Source organism: Mytilus californianus, unplaced genomic scaffold (genome assembly GCF_021869535.1).
Source record: "Mytilus californianus isolate M0D057914Y unplaced genomic scaffold, xbMytCali1.0.p SCAF_4, whole genome shotgun sequence".
NCBI lineage: Eukaryota > Metazoa > Mollusca > Bivalvia > Mytilida > Mytilidae > Mytilus > Mytilus californianus.
In genome coordinates, this window is record NW_026262690.1 from 96,817,179 (window position 1) to 96,838,715 (window position 21,537).

A 21,537-nucleotide genomic window follows, 5' to 3' on the forward strand; every position below is an offset into this window, starting at 1 on the left:
GCAGTACACAATAACCAAAGATGTCACCATACACTCTTGAGCAAACCAAATATCAATTTCTAGACTTGTACATATTCATACATTACTGTTTGTTTTTCAAATTAAAAGAACCTTGCTTTCATCTTAAATTTGAGTACAACTCTGTACTAGTGACTACCAACCTTGTCTTTTTATTATTAGCTTATCAGAGTAAAGATAAAACCAAATTAAAACTTACTTTGCTGACCATTCAGCATTCATGCCCGAGTCATGGCAAAAACTTTGGATCTTCTGTTGTTGTTCTGGTGTGAATGGTGTGCTACAGGCTGGTGGAGGAAAGAGTACTGATGGTCCCTCATCTGGAACTGGACTAGAGGATGGTGTAGGGGCCTGAGACTTAAAGGCTTTCTGTAATAAACCGTGTTATTGATTATGGTGCAAACAACTAAAATATCAACACATGATACACCTGTTGCCCATCAGTTGTCAAACAACCCTACATAAATTGTAGAAGATATTTGTATTAACTCGTGAAATATTTTGCTTTATTACATTTCATGCAAAAAATGAATAAATTGCATTTTATGATTTGCTACATTTTCTGCAGTCTTATAAGATTTGCTCTGGAATTTAGGGTATTTCCAAACAATCCATAGAAAATTGTCTTTGGCATTACTCCCATAAAAATATTTATTCTGTACTGATTTTCAAATTTATTTGCCATATTGCTGATGTAAACCTTTGACATAAATTTCAATACTTCAAAGGTTGTATGCTAAGTCTTATTTCATAGCTGTGCATCATGACAACGAAAAAAGTAATTCACATAAAAACCATTGTCATGACCTATAAAGGTGAAATAATTCTGTTAAAGTGTAGATAAAATATCTTAACTAGAAAAAATTTTCAAAACAATCTTAAATTTATTTCACACTTTCAAGGAAGATTAGATCAAATTCATTGTCAATATGTATATCTTTAAAGACTTATTTTGCTTCCTAACAGATAATATTGTTTTTCAGCTTTCTCATATAATCCACTGGTTAAAGAGAACATAGCTGATGTATCCAAAACTTTCTAGCTGATTTGTCATTATTTTTGGTTTACTGTGGATTTATTATTATTCTTTGGATACCAATTTTTCGTGGATTTCGTGATTACCCGGGAACCACGAATTCCAATGTCCAACGAATTATAACTTTTGTGTAGGAAATTATGCAGACTTTAGCAAAACCACGAAATCAAATATCCACAAAAATGCAAGTTTTCCTCAATCCACGAAAATTGGTACCCATGAAAATAAATGAATCCACAGTACTTCATTTATTTTGAAAGGTGATACTTTTGAAAGAATGTCCTTATTTCCTTCTTAGCATTTACAGTAAATGAATAGTGAATCTTTCTTCTGCTGTTTAATTTTTGTTTTAGTGTCATCACACATACTGACAGTTACAAGTTCCAATGTAAGAATATAAACCTTGAAGTGCTTTTCATTTTTTCTACTGCATGATCTCAAAAGACTTCTTAAATTATAAAATATACCTGAAACTGTTCATGTGAAGCATTTGTAACAGTCAACATATCATTTACAATCACCATCCTGTAAACAATAATATGTTATAAAACCAAAATTTGACTACAGTTCAGGGGGTCACAAAATACTGAGTGATTCTAAATAAGACATATAACAAAAGCATTGGGCAATATCAACTTCTACCAAAACCAGGTGTGCAATCACATGCTCCTAAAAAGTAAGATTATCTGGTCAATATGCATAATTCATTACAGGTAGGCAGTAATTGTAGCATTTTCTTCACGTCCTCTGCCCATGTCATAAATTTGGATATGTATAATGGCTCGTTTCTAAGCTGAGATATTTTCACATATGTGGTTAAATTTTCTGAGATACGAAATGAGATTTCTGTTTTCTTTTCACAATTTTATATGCCCAAAAAAACTCTTTGTGATGTGGCTTCGAAATAAAAAAATACCTATTTTTAGTTCTTTGCATACATTTAATACTAGTAACTCCATAGTTTTACACCTTTATTCTATGGTCCTTTTCTCATCAAATGAGCTCAGCCACTTGTTTAAAATTGCAACATGTCCAATATCACTGCACAGAGATTTTTTGTTTAAATATTATATTTGAGTACCTTAATTTGAGGAGAATAAGGGATATTGACCCATCTGTCTTTCAATAAATGCTACTGCAGATTCATCATTTGGGGATATAACCAAGGCTTCCAAAACGGTCATATATGCAGGACATTTGTATAATGTCCGGTAAAAGTCCGGCTGGGAAAAGCATGAAACGGTCATCTACTTTTTAGTTTTCAAGGCTTTCTTAAGAGACGGTCATTTTAACATAATTCACGATCTTTTTGACCCAACATTTTGCCTTGAACAGCCACACATTTCCGGTCATAAAAGAGACATGATCATTAAGTACTATCAAAACAACCCCTACTTTAATACCTTCTCATTTTAATCAAGGCTAATTAGTTGTCGAACAGCTGAAATTTACCTGTTCTGGTGACAGGTAAACTATTTTGAACCGGACATTGATCGGTCTATTCAAAGTTATTTTCTTACATTTCAGCGGTTTGCATCTAATTAATTTAGTCAAAAAGATTTAAATTATCAGAAATACGTTTACAAATATGATTTGATGAAAAAATTAAATAGGTGAAAATGAAAAATCGTCATAACCACGTTGTTTGAACCAGAGACATGTCTCTGTTTGAACTAGTACACATGTGCGCATGTGTGACATTTAATTATGCATCCTAATTTCTTAAAAAAATGCTTAAATTGTCATTGATACCTTTATCTCACGTTTATTTTGAATATATTCTTGAAGAAATAACGTAGAAAGATTTCGTACTTTGCAAAAGTATATGGAATTTACGTATCCGTCTCTGGTCCATGTTCTACCATTGTCAAGATAACATCCGGTATGAGATTTAAAAAATTCGTAAGGGTTCCGCGGAACCCAGTGTCTCGCCTACTTTTTCTGTTAATCGCAGGCTCAACAAAAATGAGGAAGTAAATCAATAAAAATATTCCTCTTGATACTATCTTTTGATTGTAAGAAGCTTCTGTCCAAGTTTGGTACAAATCCAAAATAGTATAAGAAAGTTATTAAAATTTTAAAAACTTTAACCACAGAGTGAATGTGTTGTTTCCTGGCAGAAAATCTAAGTCCATTTAAAAGTAAAATACTGAAAAAATGGATTTATTTTTTTACAAAATTTCCTTCTAGATACTAGCTTTTGATCATAAACAAGCTTCTGTCCAAGTTTGGTACAAATCCAAAATAGTATAAGAAAGTTATTAAAATTTTAAAAACTTTAACCACAGAGTGAATGTGTTGTTTCCTGGCAGAAAATCTAAGTCCATTTAAAAGTAAAATACTGAAAAAATGGATTTATTTTTTTACAAAATTTCCTTCTAGATACTAGCTTTTGATCATAAACAAGCTTCTGTCCAAGTTTGGTACAAATCCAAAATAGTATAAGAAAGTTATTAAAATTTTAAAAACTTTAACCACAGAGTGAATGTGTTGTTTCCTGGCAGAAAATCTAAGTCCATTTAAAAGTAAAATAAGGAAAAAATGGATTTTTTTTTTTACAAAATTTACTTCTGGATACTATCTTATGATCATAAACAAGCTTCTGTCCAAGTTTGGTAGAAACCCAGGATAGTTTAAGAAAGTTATTAAAATTTTAAAAACTTTAACCACAGAGTGAATGTAATATTTCCCGGCAGAAAAACTAAGTCCATTTATAAGTAAAATACGGAAAAAATGGAATTTTATTTTTACAAAATTTACTTCTGGATACTATCTTATGATCATAAACAAGCTTCTGTCCAAGTTTGGTAGAAATCCAGGATAGTTTAAGAAAGTTATTAAAATTTCAAAAACTTTAACCACAGAGTGAATATTTGTGGACGCCGCCGACGACGACGCCGACGGAATGTAGGATCGCTATGTCTCGCTTTTTCGACTAAAGTCGAATGCTCGACAAAAAGGAAAGTAAAGTTTTTGACAACGTTATTTTGCACAAATAAAGAGTCTAAGGCATATATAAGTACGCTGATGTTGCACACTTCCACTGCCAATTTAATAGTTTAGGTCAGAACTTCAAATTTGAATCAAAGAAAGTTTAATATCGTTTTTTTTAATGTCAATCATTGGGATGGCCAACTCGGCAACTGATTACCATAATTGCCTTTTGTTTATTTTGTCTTAAGGGATTAAATCGGGATAATATATAAAATGTCCGGCTGGCTAAAAATAATTTTGGAAGCCCTGGATATAACCAGAATTTTTTGTGTTCAGAGAAAAAAAATTCGATAGGTTTTAATGCAGAAATCGTCAATTCAAGTATCCATGAAAATACAATGTTGATTCCCAAAAATCAGTACCCACGAATATAATTGAATTAACAGCATAAATTTACATGGTTAAAAATAGTTATATGCTGCATTCTAATTTGTAATGTATACAAATTGCAATCAATAATATACTGAAGGTTAAATGCATTTCAAGGTCAACATACAAAAGGAGAGAAAACATATTTGAAAATAGGTATTGCACAGTAATAAAATATATTTGTATAGCTTACCCAGGCCCACTTGGTACTGTTACAAAATGTCTGCTGAATGATCTTATGGGTGGTTTGTCTGATCTACTATCTACAAAACAGGATTAGGTAGATTTTTATTACAGACACATGAACTATTTAAATTATAGGCACCAAGGAACTTGCATTCCTCACCTGGTAAAAATATGCCATATTGAGAAAAATAAACATCACTGTTTCTAGAACCTTAATCTTGAACAATATAAGATATTATAACCAAAATGTTTTAGACAGGGTTTTCAAACTTTAAAGTAGAATAATGCAAGATACTATAAATTTCTTTAAAAATGACCCAGATATTCTATGCAAAAAGCGTTATGCCTTTGGCAAAGATTAAAAAACTTGGGATACAATTTTCATATATTTATGCCATTTAAGCATAAAAAGGATCTTAAATATTGTTGATTTGTGAAGAACTACACATTTAGGATTGACAAAGTGGAATATTTTTTACTACTAATATACCTTTCTAAACTTGAAATCTGTATTACTCAATTGGTATCTTCTTTAATATTGACAATAGAAAAACATGTGATTTGATTTTTTTGATTTTTGGTGTTTTAATGCCACTTTTAAGCACCGCTTTTGGGCTATTTCGTGGCGGCCAGTTTTTATTGGTGGAGGAAGCCGGAGTGGCCGAAGAAAACCACCGACCTTCGATAGGAAAACTGACAATCCTAGTCAATTTTGATTGGAGTCAAGTGCACCTGCACGAGCGGGGTTCGAACTCACCTCAGTGTTGACTGGCTAGTGATTACAGTAGTAACTACTTAGACCACTCGGCCACTGAGGCCCCGAAAAACATGTGATGATTCTGTCCAGGCTTGAACTGAATTGCCAAATTGCTCCAGAGGAAAATGTCTAAGTGTAAAAATTTTACAATCATCATGGCCAGATTGGATTCCATTCATAAATCAACATTTATAGTACTCAAAATGTAATATTGAATTAAAGCTATGGAACTACTTACCTTCTTTGAAAACTCCCAAAACTGTGAAGCTCAAAAGAGTAGACTGAAAAAAAACATCAAATAAATATGGTATTATAGGAGGCACAAAAGTGAGCAGAATTCAGTGAAAAATTTCAGAAAAATTCTGTCTAGCGGTGGTTCGGGAACAGTAGCAAATGGAAACCCATACTATATATATATATATATATATATATATATATATATATATATATATATATATATACATATGCCCTCTTCAGAAGCTGGAGTATAAAAAGGAAATATCATTATTGAATTTCAACCAATTAATGAAAAGCCAAAGAAAAGCTGACCATAATTTTTTTTAGTAAAACAGATTGAAATAAAATGTAAAGGAAATTATAAATTATATATGAATAAGAGAAAAGGATAATATCATGTGACTTAACAGAATAGGACACATACACATAGAAATATGATTACATAGCTTTGCTTTCGTCCATATAACCTTTTTGGAGATGACTGCTTGCTCAATAAACTGTCAAATGGCCATTGTGGCTATTTGTTAAATGTATGTTATTTGTATTTATCAAATGTTACATTGAACTACATTTTTCAGCTATCTTATGTTTTACTTTTATTGCTGATAATGTAATTATGCATCAAGAATATTTACCGAGGCATGATCAACATCCACCACAAATGAGTTGTAATCGTGAGTTGTTTTTGGTAGTTCACACAGCTGTGACACAATTCCAAGTTTTCCTTTCTTAAGAACTTTTTGACGTTTTCCTAAAATTAAAATAAATCAAAGAATAAGCTAAGAGTTACAGGATAATGTGAATTTTTAATTTCTACTATTAAAGAAGGAAGGCAAATTTTACATTATATCAAATTAAAATTCCAAACATATAACACTCAAGGTTGCACTTTGTAAATACAGCTGTTTCTCAAACCACGCCTCTTTTGGGGAGATATATAATATTCATAGATATGTTAATTTGTTAATGTACTGGTTCCCATTTATGATCTCTGTGTTTCATCTCATAGAGACATCACATGGGAATGTAACCAGTATAGAAAAACATGGTAGCGCCTAAATTTTAATTCTTAGGAGGTCCAAATATGAAGGTAAGGGTAGTATAGAATTTTAGTATAAGTTTAAACTCTTAGAAGTTCAGGGCATATAAATGTTGAAAATATGCCGCACAGCCCTATATTTTGACCTTTGAATAAAATAGTAGTGCATATAAACTTTCCGTTCTGGGATATTATTTTTCACGAAACTTCATAGTAAAAGTGTCACAGTTTTTGCCGCAAAGGGAGTTCCTATGGGAAATTGCATTGTCTATATTTAAAGAATTGCAACCTATATAGGGTTAAAAAATAGAAGGTACAGAATTTCACAAAATCTGGTTTATCGCAGAGATTTTAAAGAATTTAACTCAAATATGAAGTTTTATAAATATTTCATGAAGATTGAGAAAATCCTGAGCCTTAACTATGATGACTCAGCATAAATTCACAGTTTACAGTATGCATGGTTTACTTAAAGCCCTGAATTCAAAATAAATTCATAATATATGCATATTTGTGATTTAAATTGTTTAGAAGTGCTTTTATTTACTCTTCGCAGTCATTGCAACTCATTGATCCTTCCTAAATATTATTGGTGGGGTGTTTTTGTCCTGTTGATAACCCAAAAGTAAGCCGTAACGCCTAAATGTGTTTTTTTGTGACCGCGGCATTAAAAAGTACAAGCTAGAATTACAAAAAGACGTCAATAAAACTTACAATAGTGTGTTCTATCCTAAATATATACTAAATATTCCACATTGCTAGAAACAGGGAAAATATTTAGGAAATGTGAGGCCCCAGGGGGCAAAAAACAGAAAAAAATGCCTACCCTGGGTCATAAAACAGATAATTTAACTTGTAAATGCTATGATTTTATTATTTTCAAGGTCTTTTGTAAACAAAACAATAACTGTGCTGGAAAGTTATGCAAAAATAAGATGTAAGCAGTCATTTCTATCAAACTTTTAGTGAATTTATGCACCAGACTGATATCTTCTTAAATACAATTTTGCAAATATGGCTTTTTTTAGACACTTCTAGTTCAAACATTAACTAACTTATGTTAGTTATATGGTTAGAGATGACACTGTTGTGACAAGAATTTTTAACTGACCATTTGAGACAGAAATTGTGAACTTTCATTGACAAATAGGCATACAGTAAGATGTGGACTGGAGACACAGGCAGGATTGGATACTTTGTATAATCTTGAATGTTGGAATGATTAACTACTAAACAATGCATTTATAGTATTCTAAAATGCTTTCAATTTGTTATCATAATAGTTTCAAACATGTTTTAGACATTTCATGTCAGAAAACATGCACATAGGGTAAGCTGGCAATGATTAAAGTCTTGTTTTCAAATTCTTTAAAAAATTGAAACAGGGGTAGGGGTATAAAATGTACTGTAAAAGGAAACTTAGAGTATATGCAGTGATTTCCTTAAGGATATAAGTCTGATAAATAAGTATAGTTGTGAGAAAAAGTGTTTTTAGAAGGTTTTCTATTTGAATAAATGTTTGTATAGGTTGCACTTTGTAAATACAGCTGTTTCTCAAACCATGCCTCTTTTGGGGAGATATATAATATTCATAGATATGTTAATTTGTTAATGTACTGGTTCCCATTTATGATCTCTGTGTTTCATCTCATAGAGACATCACATGGGAATGTAACCAGTATAGAAAAACATGGTAGCGCCTAAATTTTAATTCTTAGGAGGTCCAAATATGAAGGTAAGGGTAGTATAGAATTTTAGTATAAGTTTAAACTCTTAGAAGTTCAGGGCATATAAATGTTGAAAATATGCCGCACAGCCCAATATTTTGACCTTTGAATAAAATAGTAGTGCATATAAACTTTCCGTTCTGGGATATTATTTTTCACGAAACTTCATAGTAAAAGTGTCACCGTTTATGCCGCAAAGGGAGTTCCTATGGGAAATTGCATTGTCTATATTTAAAGAATTGCAACCTATAGGTCATATAATCTTGCATTCCATTCTTAATCTCTTCTTGAGAATTAAGTATCAAGAACACATCTGTGACCTTTATTTTTTACCAACTTAAAAACAAACTTGGACTATTCTTTCTTATATTGTGATCTCTCTTCACTCACATATTCATGCTATGAATACTTTTATTGAATGATAACTGGCCTTTAATCTATATTGGGAACAGGATGGAGAATGCTGCAGTGTCTACTGTAACCAAGCATTAAATCTTAATTTACCTGGGTCTCTTGACATCTTTAAAAGATTTCTACTCTCTGGCATGTAATCATGTAACTTTGGTTGACTGAAATGAATACATCTGAATTAGTTGCAAAATGAGAGATGGTAATAGCTGAAATATGTTTTTCAATCATCAATTCACATCTATAGCAATCTATGACAATCTATATACTTAAACATTCAAATTCTGCTTAATTGCACATAAAACTATTGACAAGTTTGATTAAATGATAACAAACAAGATAAATAAATACAAGCTTACCTGTATTCAATCAATGGATTAAAAGCTGTAGACAGTGAGAACAAAGCCTGAAATCACACATATTATACAATTTATACAAAGTGCTTATTGAACCATGTACTTTTACTTTCTCTAATTTTTAGTCAATTTATACTGTTCCGGAACAGTGGATTATTATCAAAGTGTCAGTGAATTGTTCTAAGTTCTTCATTGGTCAAAATTCAATTATGACGTCAAATTTTCTTGCTTTCCTCTGAATTCTGTATTGTGATGTCAGGAAAAAAGGTGACATGCCTGATAAAGTTACATAAAAAGCTCATGATTTCGTCATTCTTTAAAGATGGTGTAAAAATCTTTATAAAGCCCGACTTAATTTTTTCATTTCACCGATTAAAAAGATGTATCTTATGTTTACTATTAAGTTATGCACAAATAAATAAAATAATAAAATGCTCCGCAGGGCGCAGCTTGATACGACCGCAGAGGTCGAACCCTGAACAGTTGGGGGAAGTATGGACACAACATTCAAGCTTGATACAGCTTTGGATTTGGATTGTGATTAAATATTTGACACAGCATAGGTTTCTAACACAGATTGAATGTGGTCTAAGAACTTAAAAATTTTAAATTGGACATTCACCTATTATGGTCCAATATCCAAAATCTAAATACATGGTTAGATTCAGCATATCAAAGAACCCCAAGAATTCAATTTTTGATGAAATCAAACAAAGTTTAATTTTGGACCCTTTTGACCTCAATGTGGACAAAGTTGATAACGGGGCCCAAAATCAAAAATCTAAATACATGGTTAGATTCAGCATATCAAAGAACCCCATATATTCAATTTTTGTTGAAATCAAACAAAGTTTAATTTTGGACCCCGATTTGGACCAACTTGAAAACTGGGCCCATAATCAAAAATCTAAATACATGTTTAGATTCAGCATATCAAAGAACCCTAAGAATTCAATTTTTGTTAAAATCAAACTAAGTTTAATTTTGGACCCTTTGGACCTTAATGTAGACCAATTTGAAAACGGAACCAAAAATTAAGAATCTAAATACACGGTTAGATTCGGCATATCAAAGAACCCCAATAATTCAATTTTTGATGAAATCAAACAAAGTTTAATTTTGGACCCTTTTGACCTCAATGTGGACAAAGTTGATAACGGGGCCCAAAAATCAAAAATCTAAATACATGGTTAGATTCAGCATATCAAAGAACCCCATATATTCAATTTTTGTTGAAATCAAACAAAGTTTAATTTTGGACCCCGATTTGGACCAACTTGAAAACTGGGCCCATAATCAAAAATCTAAATACATGTTTAGATTCAGCATATCAAAGAACCCTAAGAATTCAATTTTTGTTAAAATCAAACTAAGTTTAATTTTGGACCCTTTGGACCTTAATGTAGACCAATTTGAAAACGGAACCAAAATTTAAGAATCTAAATACACAGTTAGATTCGGCATATCAAAGAACCCCAATAATTCAATTTTTGATGAAATCAAACAAAGTTTAATTTTGGACCCTTTGGACCTCAATGTGGACCAATTTAAAAACGGGGCCCAAAATCCAAAAACTAAATACACGGTTAGATTCAGCATATTAAAGAACCCCATGAAATCAAGAATAAAACCCCATTGAAATTGGTCAAGAAATAAGCAATTTATAGGAAGTATCTTCTTTTGCACAATCCTGTGCTATTAAATATATCTTGCTATTGCGCAATACTGTACAATTGACAATTTCTTGCTATTGCGCAATATTGTGCTATTGGATATTTCTTGCTATTGTGCAATACTGTGCAATTGAAGATTTCTTGCTATTGCGCAATACTGTGCAATTGAAGATTTCTTGCTATTGTGCAATACTGTGCAATTGAAAATTTCTTGCTATTGCACAATACTTATTATATAATAATTTACACATCCTGTTTGGTGTGTATCTCCTACCATATCATTATTATTTGATTTTAAATATAAATCAGAAATAACCAACTTAAAATGGAAAATTTTAAAAGAAACAAAAAAGGAAAAAAAGAAAAAAAAGGAAAAAAAAATAAATCCCCCCCCAAAATTTTTTGAACCCCCATTATGATTCATCACCCCCAAACTCAATCCCAGCCTTCCCTTTGTGGTATGGTACCTTGCAGTACAATTTCAGAGAGATCCATACACTTGAACACAAGTTATTGTCTGGAAACTAGAAAAAAATGTGTTTTTTGGCCCCAAATTCCTAAACGTTTAGGGCAATTACCCCCAAACTCAAACCCAGCTTTCCCTTTGTGATATGGAACCTTGTAGTACAATTTCAGAAAGATCCATACACTTACACACAAGTTATTGTCATGAAACTAGAAAAATGCTTGTTTTTTGCCCCTTTTTTGGCCCCTAATTCCTAAAATTTGGAGGCAATTACCCCCAAAATCAATCCCAGCATTCCTTTAGTGATATGGAACCTTGTGGTACAATGTCAGAGAGATCCATACACTAACACACAAGTTATGTCTGGAAGTTACAAAAATGCTTATTTTTGGCCCCTTTTTGGCCCCTAATTCCTTTACTGTTATTACCATAACCCCCAAAATCAATCCCAACCTTCCTTTTGTGGTATTGAACCTTGTGGTAAAATTTCATAAAGATCCATTCACTTAAACTAAAGTTAGAGTGCGAAAACCAATGTGTCTTCAGACGACGCCGGACGACGACGACGACGCCGGACGACGACGACGACGCCAACGCCATACCAATATACGACCACAAACATTTTTTTGCGGTCGTATAAAAATATGGTATCACTTAGAACTAAAATATCAGTTATTTCATGAGAACAATACCAATAAACAAGATGGAATATTGTAAAATTCAATTTGTAATTTAGATCTTACATCATCTTGATAGGCAGGAAGCAAAGACTGTCTGTCAACAGAATCATATATTGTAAAATATTCCTTCAAAAACTTGACTGTTAGCTCCTGTAAATCTGGACTTAAAAAGAAACTGCCCTGAAATGGTAAAAATATTACAAGTCATTCATTTCATTCTGCATTTTTAAATGTAAAAGACACCAGTCTCTATTATTATCCTGGTGGTGATCATTTACTTTGTTCGACTATAATATGAATCAGGCATAGACTGATATTTTTTACCCATTTTTAACTATTTCTTTTGTGAGTCCTTTATCAATTTTATTAGTAACTTATCTCGACACTGGGGTATTTAAAGCTTGACATATATGCATGAAGTTACAACTTATCTAGACTCTTGGGTATTTAAAGCTTGACATACATGCATGATATTACAACTTATCTAGACTCTGGGGTATTTAAAGCTTGACATACATGCATGATATTACAACTTATCTAGACTCTGGGGTATTTAAAGCTTGACATACATGTATGATATTACAACTTATCTAGACTCTGGGGTATTTAAAGCTTGACATACATACATGATATTACAACTTATCTAGACACTGGGGGTATTTAAAGCTTGACATACATGCATGATATTACAACTTATCTAGACTCTGGGGTATTTAAAGCTTGACATACATGTATGATATTACAACTTATCTAGACACTGGGGTATTTAAAGCTTGACATACATGCATGATATTACAACTTATCTAGACACTGGGGTATTCAAAGCTTGACATACATGTATGATATTACAACTTATCTAGACACTGGGGTATTTAAAGCTTGACATACATGCATGATATTACAACTTATCTAGACACTGGGGTATTCAAAGCTTGACATACATGTATGATATTACAAGTTGTCTATTACTAAAGACTGCATGTTGACCTTTATATGTCTTTTCTTTGTTTTTTTTTGTTGTTTGGTTGCTGTCTCATGTATTTCACTTTATTCATACTTCAAAGTATTGGTAAATGAACTGCATTTTCAACCTTTTAACTTATAGTATAATTTCTAGGTTCGTATGTAATTTCACTTTTTCCACAATTAATGAAAAGAAAGTACTCTACACACTTTTTACCAATGAAAACCTTTAGTTGACCTATAGATATCTTTTTTTGCTTTGTTGTGTTGTTGGGTTATTGTCTTGTTGACATATATCTGAACATCTTATGTTCATACAAGATCTAAAAATTTAAAAAAAAATTATTTGTGATTTAAACTTCATCATAGTTTACTTTTTATAAATAAAAAAAAATATTACTGACCTTTTTTGGAGGTAGTGATGATGAAGATTCCAAGTCAAAAGTTATTGGAGGTGGGAGGTCATGTCCATCCTGTAAATAAATATCACAAACAAGTGTTGTATGAATGTTTCTTGCTAGTGGTAGTCTACCCAATACATTGAAGAAAAAAAAAAACATTACAAAATGAAATTATAAAGGATATTTGAAATGATATATAAAAGCAAAGATAATTATATAAAGAGCTGGGTTTTTTTTTAAATTACTAAGTGTTGAGACCAAAATTGCTCAAGTGGAAGTCAAGTTTATCTGAGATATTGTCACCAAATAAAAGTAGTTTAAGGTTTCCATTTTGAAAGAACCAAATATTTGGACTTTCTGTCTGAATAGGTAAGTTTACAAAGAAAATAATTCTCATTTAGATGTTCCACGGTTTCATACCTAAATTTATATTGAAGTAAAACAATGGGGTTGGGAAATCTTTTTATAAGCCTTTCCGCCAATATTTTGGAATTCAAAAGTATGGACTTTTTTCCCAAACTGTCAAATTCATACAAAAAAAAGTCATCACTTATAACAACCTGTATCAAAGGTTATAAAGCATCAACTGCATAAAATTTGGTATAATTGCTCACTAATCAATGAATCAAAGCAAATATGACAATATTGGGACCTTGCTTTCCACACTTTTGGCTACACAGATTCTTGATGAAGATTAAACAAAAAAATCTCCTGAATGCAGTAAATAGTTTGACTTCAATATATTAAACTATAGTTCGAATAAGTAAAAAATATGCACTTACAAGTTTTATCACTTTTGGGAATCTTTTGCGTACAGCACTGAAACAAAAGAAATCAGTAGATATTCCTATTGCTTACATTCTAAATTGTTCAATTTTATCATTTATCTTAATTTGTATGAATTTTAAATTTATAATAAATCAATTAATTTTGTACATCATATCAAATTCTCTTTAACTGAGTAGTAGAACTTTACTTCATGAACCATTTTACAGTATCATTTTCAGAGTGGCACTGTAAATGATATCAAAATATATTGTATGGTTAAATGGCAAATTATGAAGTTATATCTAATAGCTATTGATAAGTAATAAGCAAACATATTTCAGAAACTGTACATATAAAAAGAAGATGTGGTACGATTGTAAATGAGACAACTACAGACCAAACTACATAGATGTATATCATATTTCTATTTGAAATTACATAAAGCTTATACTGATCCACTCCAATCTGCCTGCCAGCAATAACTATGTTTTAGACAGTACTGACAAATTTTGTGAAACATATACAAAAAGGTTTTATATTTGCTTCATAACAGTGTGAAATTGGTCTGGTATCTTTGTAAGAGGTTTAAACCCTGAAACTCACCACCCCTCTATAGACGTTATTCTAATAAATGTACATCAAAAGTTTCTAGGGGCATTGAGCTTCTATGAGATACTATGTATGCAGTCGTGCATGTGTTTGAGATATCAATGATACTTGTGGATGTCATGTGAAGTGCCAGCTGCCCCTGTCTTAGGTTGTCTCCCTTTCTGGGAGATCTTACCCGTCATCGGAAGCAGACCTGTGTCACTTGACAGAACAAATATCTAGCCTCAGCCCCATAATACATTTGATGAGATAATCCATACTTCATTGAAGAAATCAGCTTGTCAAAATATCTTGTCTGATTCACCAATATGAATGATGATTTGACTTATTTTTACAGAAACCAGACCAAAATTGTAAAATTAGAAACTGAAATATCTTTGCTTTTAAAAAGAATGTTAAAATATATTCAGATGTACTAATTCCGATACTGCCATTTAACCAGCAACATATTGTGATACTATTTTCCAAGCCATTCCATGATATACCTTTCACATTTCTTATATATTCTTTCAAAATATAATGATTGGGATATACAAGAAAATTCTATATTTACATTAAAGTAAAATGATCCTTGGTGTGATACATTATAATTACTACCTTGATGTGAGCTGGATGTCTCAAGTATTGATATACCAATCCATCCAGCTGGTGTTCAACAGGCATCTGGCCTGTAGTATAGCCACCTATTACCTAATATAAGCTGTCCGATCTTTAAACCTATCACATAAATCATTTCCATCTAGAATTAGCTCCTGGAGTTTCCAGCCTTTGATCTTCTCCAATTCTTCTATGACTCTGATCTGATGAACAAATTGAGTACACTCGTTTTGCAAAATATGAACAATCTGGTATCATGAACCCAAAGTACTCTTGTATTGTTCACTTCTACACAAGGATGAGATTGTCTCACTAAATTAAGAAGTAAACTAACAAAAGAACATATATTATAAAGTTGATTTCAAAATGCTATGCATTTATACACTATGTCTATCATGGACATTTCAAACCTATCAGATCAAATCTTTTAAAAGCTTAGTGCATATAATAAATCAGTTGGGCTACATTACTCTTAAATTCATCTAATTTTGATGGCATTTTCAGTGATATAAACAACCTAAAATAAATATCTATTAAGAATTACTGCAAAGATTGCTGGTTCAAGTGAACACTGAAGCTTTTGATCAGCTGACTCATGAAAAAAAAAACTAATTAATTTTTTCCATTACAAATCAATAAGGTCTGTGTCCGTCCTAAGAAATTCATAACGGTGTTAGATATTAACTAATAAAACAAATTGATTTCTTCTCTTTTTCATTTAAGAACACATTTTAGCTCAAATTCACAATATCTTTATTACATACTAGGGCAAGAGTTATTGATTTTTTATATATATGTTTTACTTTATTAGAAGACAGATGGAGATTAGCACTTATAGCTTGATTCTGAATCTAATCTGTTATTATGTGTATTCATTCTGTACCAGATGGGTATTTTTCTTCATTAAATGAATATTGTTTACACTGAACAATAGTTTCACTCTTGTTAACATTAAATTACAAACCAACTTTGCCATTTGAACAGAACTTTTACACAGGTAACCATGATTTCCTTTTAGAGGTCTTTTCGATGTCACATGTCAAATAGGATGCAATAATTTATAATTTAGCAATATATCAAAGCTGTAGAGACAATTGTATTATAACTATATATGATTTACCAAGTTTTTCCCTATGTTTAGTCTGACTACATTTGGAGCTTTGCTCACAAGATCTCTCATGTTTTCCAGACCCATCAATTTGTTCTCACTCACATCCAGGGTTTCCAACTGCAAAACATTCAGAACATGATTTGGTATGTAAGATATTAGGAAAACACAGAAATTAACAATTCAATTAAATTTTGAACACCATTTCTATGACAGAGAAAAACCAATATTAATATTCGTATTACTGATATTTGTGTGAATGGAATATGTGGAGATAAAAATACTGTAAACTCTTTGCACTAAAAGGGTTGTAGTTTATGCATAGAACTGCTAGAGTTGAAATGCTTGACCAATATGAGCTGTCTTCAGCTTGAAATGATGAATTTGTTATAAAAAGTTGCCCACTCTTTAGATGTCAAAAAGTTTTGCACTTTCTAGTTGCCAGAATGTTGCCCACTTTCTAGAGCCCTTTAATATAGGTTTTATTATTCATTAACTGTAATGTGTATCAACTGGATAGAAATTACTATAACCATAATATTTTACACCCATATTAGTAAATTTGTTCACAAACTTTCTAGCAACTGCTGAGTTTAATATGAGTTTTTTAACTAAAAATTTGTTAGGTTCTGAATTTTATGCTGCTCAAGTTAAATACCTTGATTCATGTGACATTTCCATACTGTTATACCTCATCAAGTTTGGTTTAAATGCCAGATATTCTTTAAACAACTTTTTTTAGGACAAAAAAAGAATCAAACCACCTGTTGCAAGAAAATATGTTTAGACTTCAATGAATCTGGTTGGAAAATGAAATCTGTGAAATGAACCTACCTCTGGTATGTTTTCTCCTATGATATCAGAAACTTGAGACATGACAGTTTGTTTGTTCAATGCCAGATGAATTTTTTCTTGAGAAAGATCTGAAATGAAATATGTATCTCAAACTACATGCCTCGTATTAAGAGTACATGGTTTACTTCTAACCAAGAATCCATGGAATTAAGTACTGTAATATCACAATTTTTTGTGTGCATTTCATATAGCAATTGTTAAACAAAAAAACAAGTAAAACGCTTCGCTGAGTGCAGCCTGATACGACCGCAGAGGTCGAACCCTGAACAGTTGGTGCAAGTTTGGACACAATATTCAAGCTTGATACTGTCTGAATTTGGATTGTGATCAAATTTTTGACATAATATAGGTTTCTGACACAAAATAAATGTGGTGAATTATCTAAAAATGTTAAATGGGTTAAAAAATTTGTATTAAATTTCAATTGAAGATTTCTTGCTATTGCACAATACTGTGCAAAAGAAGATTTCTTGCAATTGCGCAATACTGTGCAATTCAATATTTCTTGCTATTGCGCAATACTGTGAAATTGAAGATTTCTTGCTATTGTGCAATATTGTACTATTGGATATTTCTTGCTATTGTGCAATACTGTGCAATTGAAGATTTCTTGCTATTGCGCAATACTGTGCAATTGAAAATTTCTTGCTATTGCACAATACTTAATATAATAATTTACACTTCCTGTTTGGTGTGTATCTCTTGCCTTATCATTATTATTTGCTTTTATATATAAATCAGAAATTTAATAATAAAGTTTTTGGCAAATTTCCAATATACATAATTTAAAAGCAGTTTAGGTGAGATAAACCAAAAAGCTTCATCAGCAACATTTTATATTGGCAAATTTCCAATGAAGTTCATTAAACTTAAGTTATTGGCAAATTTCCAATGGAATTTATTAATAATAAAGTTTTTGGCAAATTTCCAATATACATAATTTAAAAGCAGTTTAGGTGAGATATTCAAATGAGTTTCAATTACCAACCTTACACTGCCTTTTAAACTATGTTTTGTACTTAAGTAATTGTCCATTAACCTGGAAACCCTTTTCCCCCCTTTTTTGCACCTTATTCCTTAATGGTTTGAGCCATAACTCCCAAAGACAATTCTTAATCCCTTTGTGGTATTCCAATATCCAAAATCTAAATACATGGTTAGATTCAGCATATCAAAGCAGTGTTCTCCCCAGGCCAATATGACGCTGCGGTGCTGCAGCGCCTTCATAATATTTTTGTAGATCCCGCAGCGTCTTAATTGGCCGCTGTCCCTTTATACTTGATCCCGCAGCGTGTTAATTTTCACATTTTCATTATAAATGTTGGTTAAAATTGTCAAGTTACTGATCACCGCTGATGGGTCGGTCAGTGTTACTTAGTTTTACCTGAGCCACGCTTATCTCAGCCTTATCGGACTATGTTATCAGGTAAAAGCGTAAATGATCATCAAGAAGATAGATATTTTTTGAAGAAAATTAAAAATTTTAAAAACTTCAGTGCAGAAATTGAAGAAATAGATCGCAAATACATTGTATTTACGCATCGTGTGTGTGATCACTTGACCATTTATATAACGAATTTTTTCATTGGTCGAGAAGAAGAATCTATTTAAACACGACCAATGAACGTGTTGAATACACATGATAAATTTGAATACACATTGCTAAAGATATTTACGATGAAAACTATGAATGAAAGTATTAGTAGTTGAAAAAAATAAAATAAAGTTTAATTAAAGATAACGAGGATTGATTTACTTTAATAGAAAGTGAAAAAATGTTGCTTGCAAGGTAAATTCGTCTGAAACTGTCATATTTTTAGAAATAAAATGATCATTGAACACCGATCGTGAATCCGTGCGTCGGGAAATATGTGACAATCAACACGGGTACAGAATCGCCGCAGCTTCTGTATAATGTCACTGGTAAATAATTTCAATGGTTTTAACTTTAACGAATTTGTAAAGTTTCGTTTATATCTATCTGCCAAAGATAGGATTAAACAATAATACGCATGGAAGCGTAATGTGAAACTACGGAAACTGGTCAGCTGTTCATTTATAAAAAAAAATTGTTTTAAAAAGTTGTATACCAAATATCTTAACCACATTCGATTTTATTAATTCTGAATGAACATGTTCTCTGCAAATAACAAAGGGGTGAATTATAAGCAAAAGGTAGATGATGGAAGTAGAAGTTTTTTTCAGACCAATGACTTCTAATGAAAAGGGGAATACACCTCCGTCTACACTGTCAGTATAAGCAGATTTCATTGCTTCTCCTAATCCCAACCAAGCTCAAGTTTTAGCAATTGATAAAAGCAAACATCATGTTTCTGGTTTCAATGACAAGTGGCTGACTGAGTTTTCATGGCTTAGAAATGTTAAAGGGGGTATAAGCAAAAGTTATTGTGAGTGGGGGTTTAATTTTTAACCCTAAAGAGGAAAAAGACAAAGTTGAGGAACAGACTGTCCAACAAAATAACACTATCTTGAAACAATATCCCTAGAAGGAGCAGAGAGTAGAGATGAATATTTATATTTTGACTTCATTAATTGACTGAATATAAATAACTTTTGTGTTTAAAATCAATTTATTTCACATATATATTCTTGTAATTCATTAATACTCTGCATTATTAAACACACAACACAAAGCATTATAATTCATATTGCATGTCATGATTTATGACTTATTGCTTCAGATCACAAACGTTCAATCTAAAAAAAGAGTTACGCGCCCTTGAATTTTGCGCCTTAAAAAAATCCTGGGGAGAACACTGCAAAGAACCCCAAGAATTCAATTTTTGATGAAATCAAATAAAGTTCACTTTTGGACCCTTTAAACCTCAATGTGGACCAATTTGATAACCGGGCCCAAATATCAAAAATCTAAATACATGGTTAGATTCAGCATATCGTGAACCCCATATATTCAATTTTTGTTGAAATCAAACAAAGTTTAATTTTGGACCCCGATTTGGACCAACTTGAAAACTGGGCCCATAATAAAAAAACTAAGTACATGTTTAGATTCAGCATATCAAAGAACCCCAAGAATTCAATTTTTGTTAAAATCAAACTAAGTTTAATTTTGGACCCTTTGGACCTTAATGTAGACCAATTTGAAAACGGGACCAAAAATTAAGAATCTAAATACACGGTTAGATTCGGCATATCAAAGAACCCCAATAGTTAAATTTTGATGAAATCAAACAAAGTTTAATTTTGGACCCTTTTGGCCCCTAATTCCTAAACTGTTGGGACCAAAACTTCCAAAATCAACGACGACGACGACGACGCCAACGTCATACCAATATACGACCGCAAAAATTTTGCAGTCGTATAAAAATGTGAGATTAATATATGCAATTTCAGGAAATGCTTCATACAAATAATGCTATCAAAATTTAAAATGACAATTTTTTACTTTTGTGAAACATATTCTGTTGCAATTTTCAGAATAATAAGAACATCCCAAATATTTCTGAGCTTTCAGTATCTCATGAATAATAACAAGCATTCTGTGATACTAATTATCAAATCAATATCTTCAAGAATGACAAACAAACCTACCAGTAAATTCTTCAAACAATTTACCAATGAAAAGGAAAAAAAATCCAAAATGTCATTTCGTCTTTTTAAGAAATGAGTTATTTCCCTTTGAACAGAAATCTACTAATTAATAAGTATTTCATCAAAAATTTAATTCTAGGGAAAGGGCTTTAACTGAACAAAGAGAAAAGCTAAAATCGTGAAAATTGAACTTGACCTGTAACTTGTCATGATAAATCAATAAACTAAATATCAAATCAATATCTTCAAGCACGAAGAAAAAAAGTCTGGAAAACTGATTTGCCGGACTGACAGATGGGCAGATAGACAGACAGACAGACAGACGGACGGAGTGCAAACCTAAAGTCCCCTTCGACGTCGTCGGTAGGGGACTAATAATCTATTGTATATTATATGCATTACTAAATGACCTGTGTCAATTTTTAATGTCAAATGTCTAAGGTCAAACATCCAGGTCAAAAACTTTTATGTAGATATATGGACTGCATGGCTGTCAAAAATGGGGGGACTTGCTGTAAATTAACATAAATTAACATAGAAAAAAGACAAAAACTAATGGCCATGAGTCCTGGACAGGACCTTATCAATATGATAAGACAAAATGCAGTCATTATGACTTTAATCACAAATGTCAACTTCTAGCATCTTCTAAGTCATATCTGAAACATTTCAAACATACAAAGTATTAATGCATCTAAATCATTAGAAATCTAATTT

General features: G+C 31.7%; 1 protein-coding gene across 2 annotated transcripts in view; it reads right to left on the minus strand.

The window, feature by feature from the left end:
• The window catches only part of LOC127698945 (nuclear RNA export factor 1-like), a 39,764-nt gene that overhangs the window by 3,382 nt on the left and 14,845 nt on the right, over positions 1 to 21,537 (minus strand). For both annotated transcript variants that reach the window (XM_052202719.1, XM_052202722.1), the window contains exons 10-22: positions 17,227 to 17,315; positions 16,405 to 16,512; positions 15,378 to 15,487; positions 14,093 to 14,129; positions 13,314 to 13,382; positions 12,010 to 12,126; positions 9,131 to 9,177; positions 8,868 to 8,932; positions 6,233 to 6,348; positions 5,599 to 5,641; positions 4,611 to 4,680; positions 1,522 to 1,579; positions 218 to 387 (exon numbers count right to left, since the gene is read on the minus strand). In XM_052202719.1, coding sequence (XP_052058679.1) covers positions 218 to 387; positions 1,522 to 1,579; positions 4,611 to 4,680; positions 5,599 to 5,641; positions 6,233 to 6,348; positions 8,868 to 8,932; positions 9,131 to 9,177; positions 12,010 to 12,126; positions 13,314 to 13,382; positions 14,093 to 14,129; positions 15,378 to 15,487; positions 16,405 to 16,512; positions 17,227 to 17,315 — 1,099 coding nt within the window. The remainder of the gene's footprint in view (positions 1 to 217; positions 388 to 1,521; positions 1,580 to 4,610; positions 4,681 to 5,598; positions 5,642 to 6,232; positions 6,349 to 8,867; positions 8,933 to 9,130; positions 9,178 to 12,009; positions 12,127 to 13,313; positions 13,383 to 14,092; positions 14,130 to 15,377; positions 15,488 to 16,404; positions 16,513 to 17,226; positions 17,316 to 21,537) is intronic.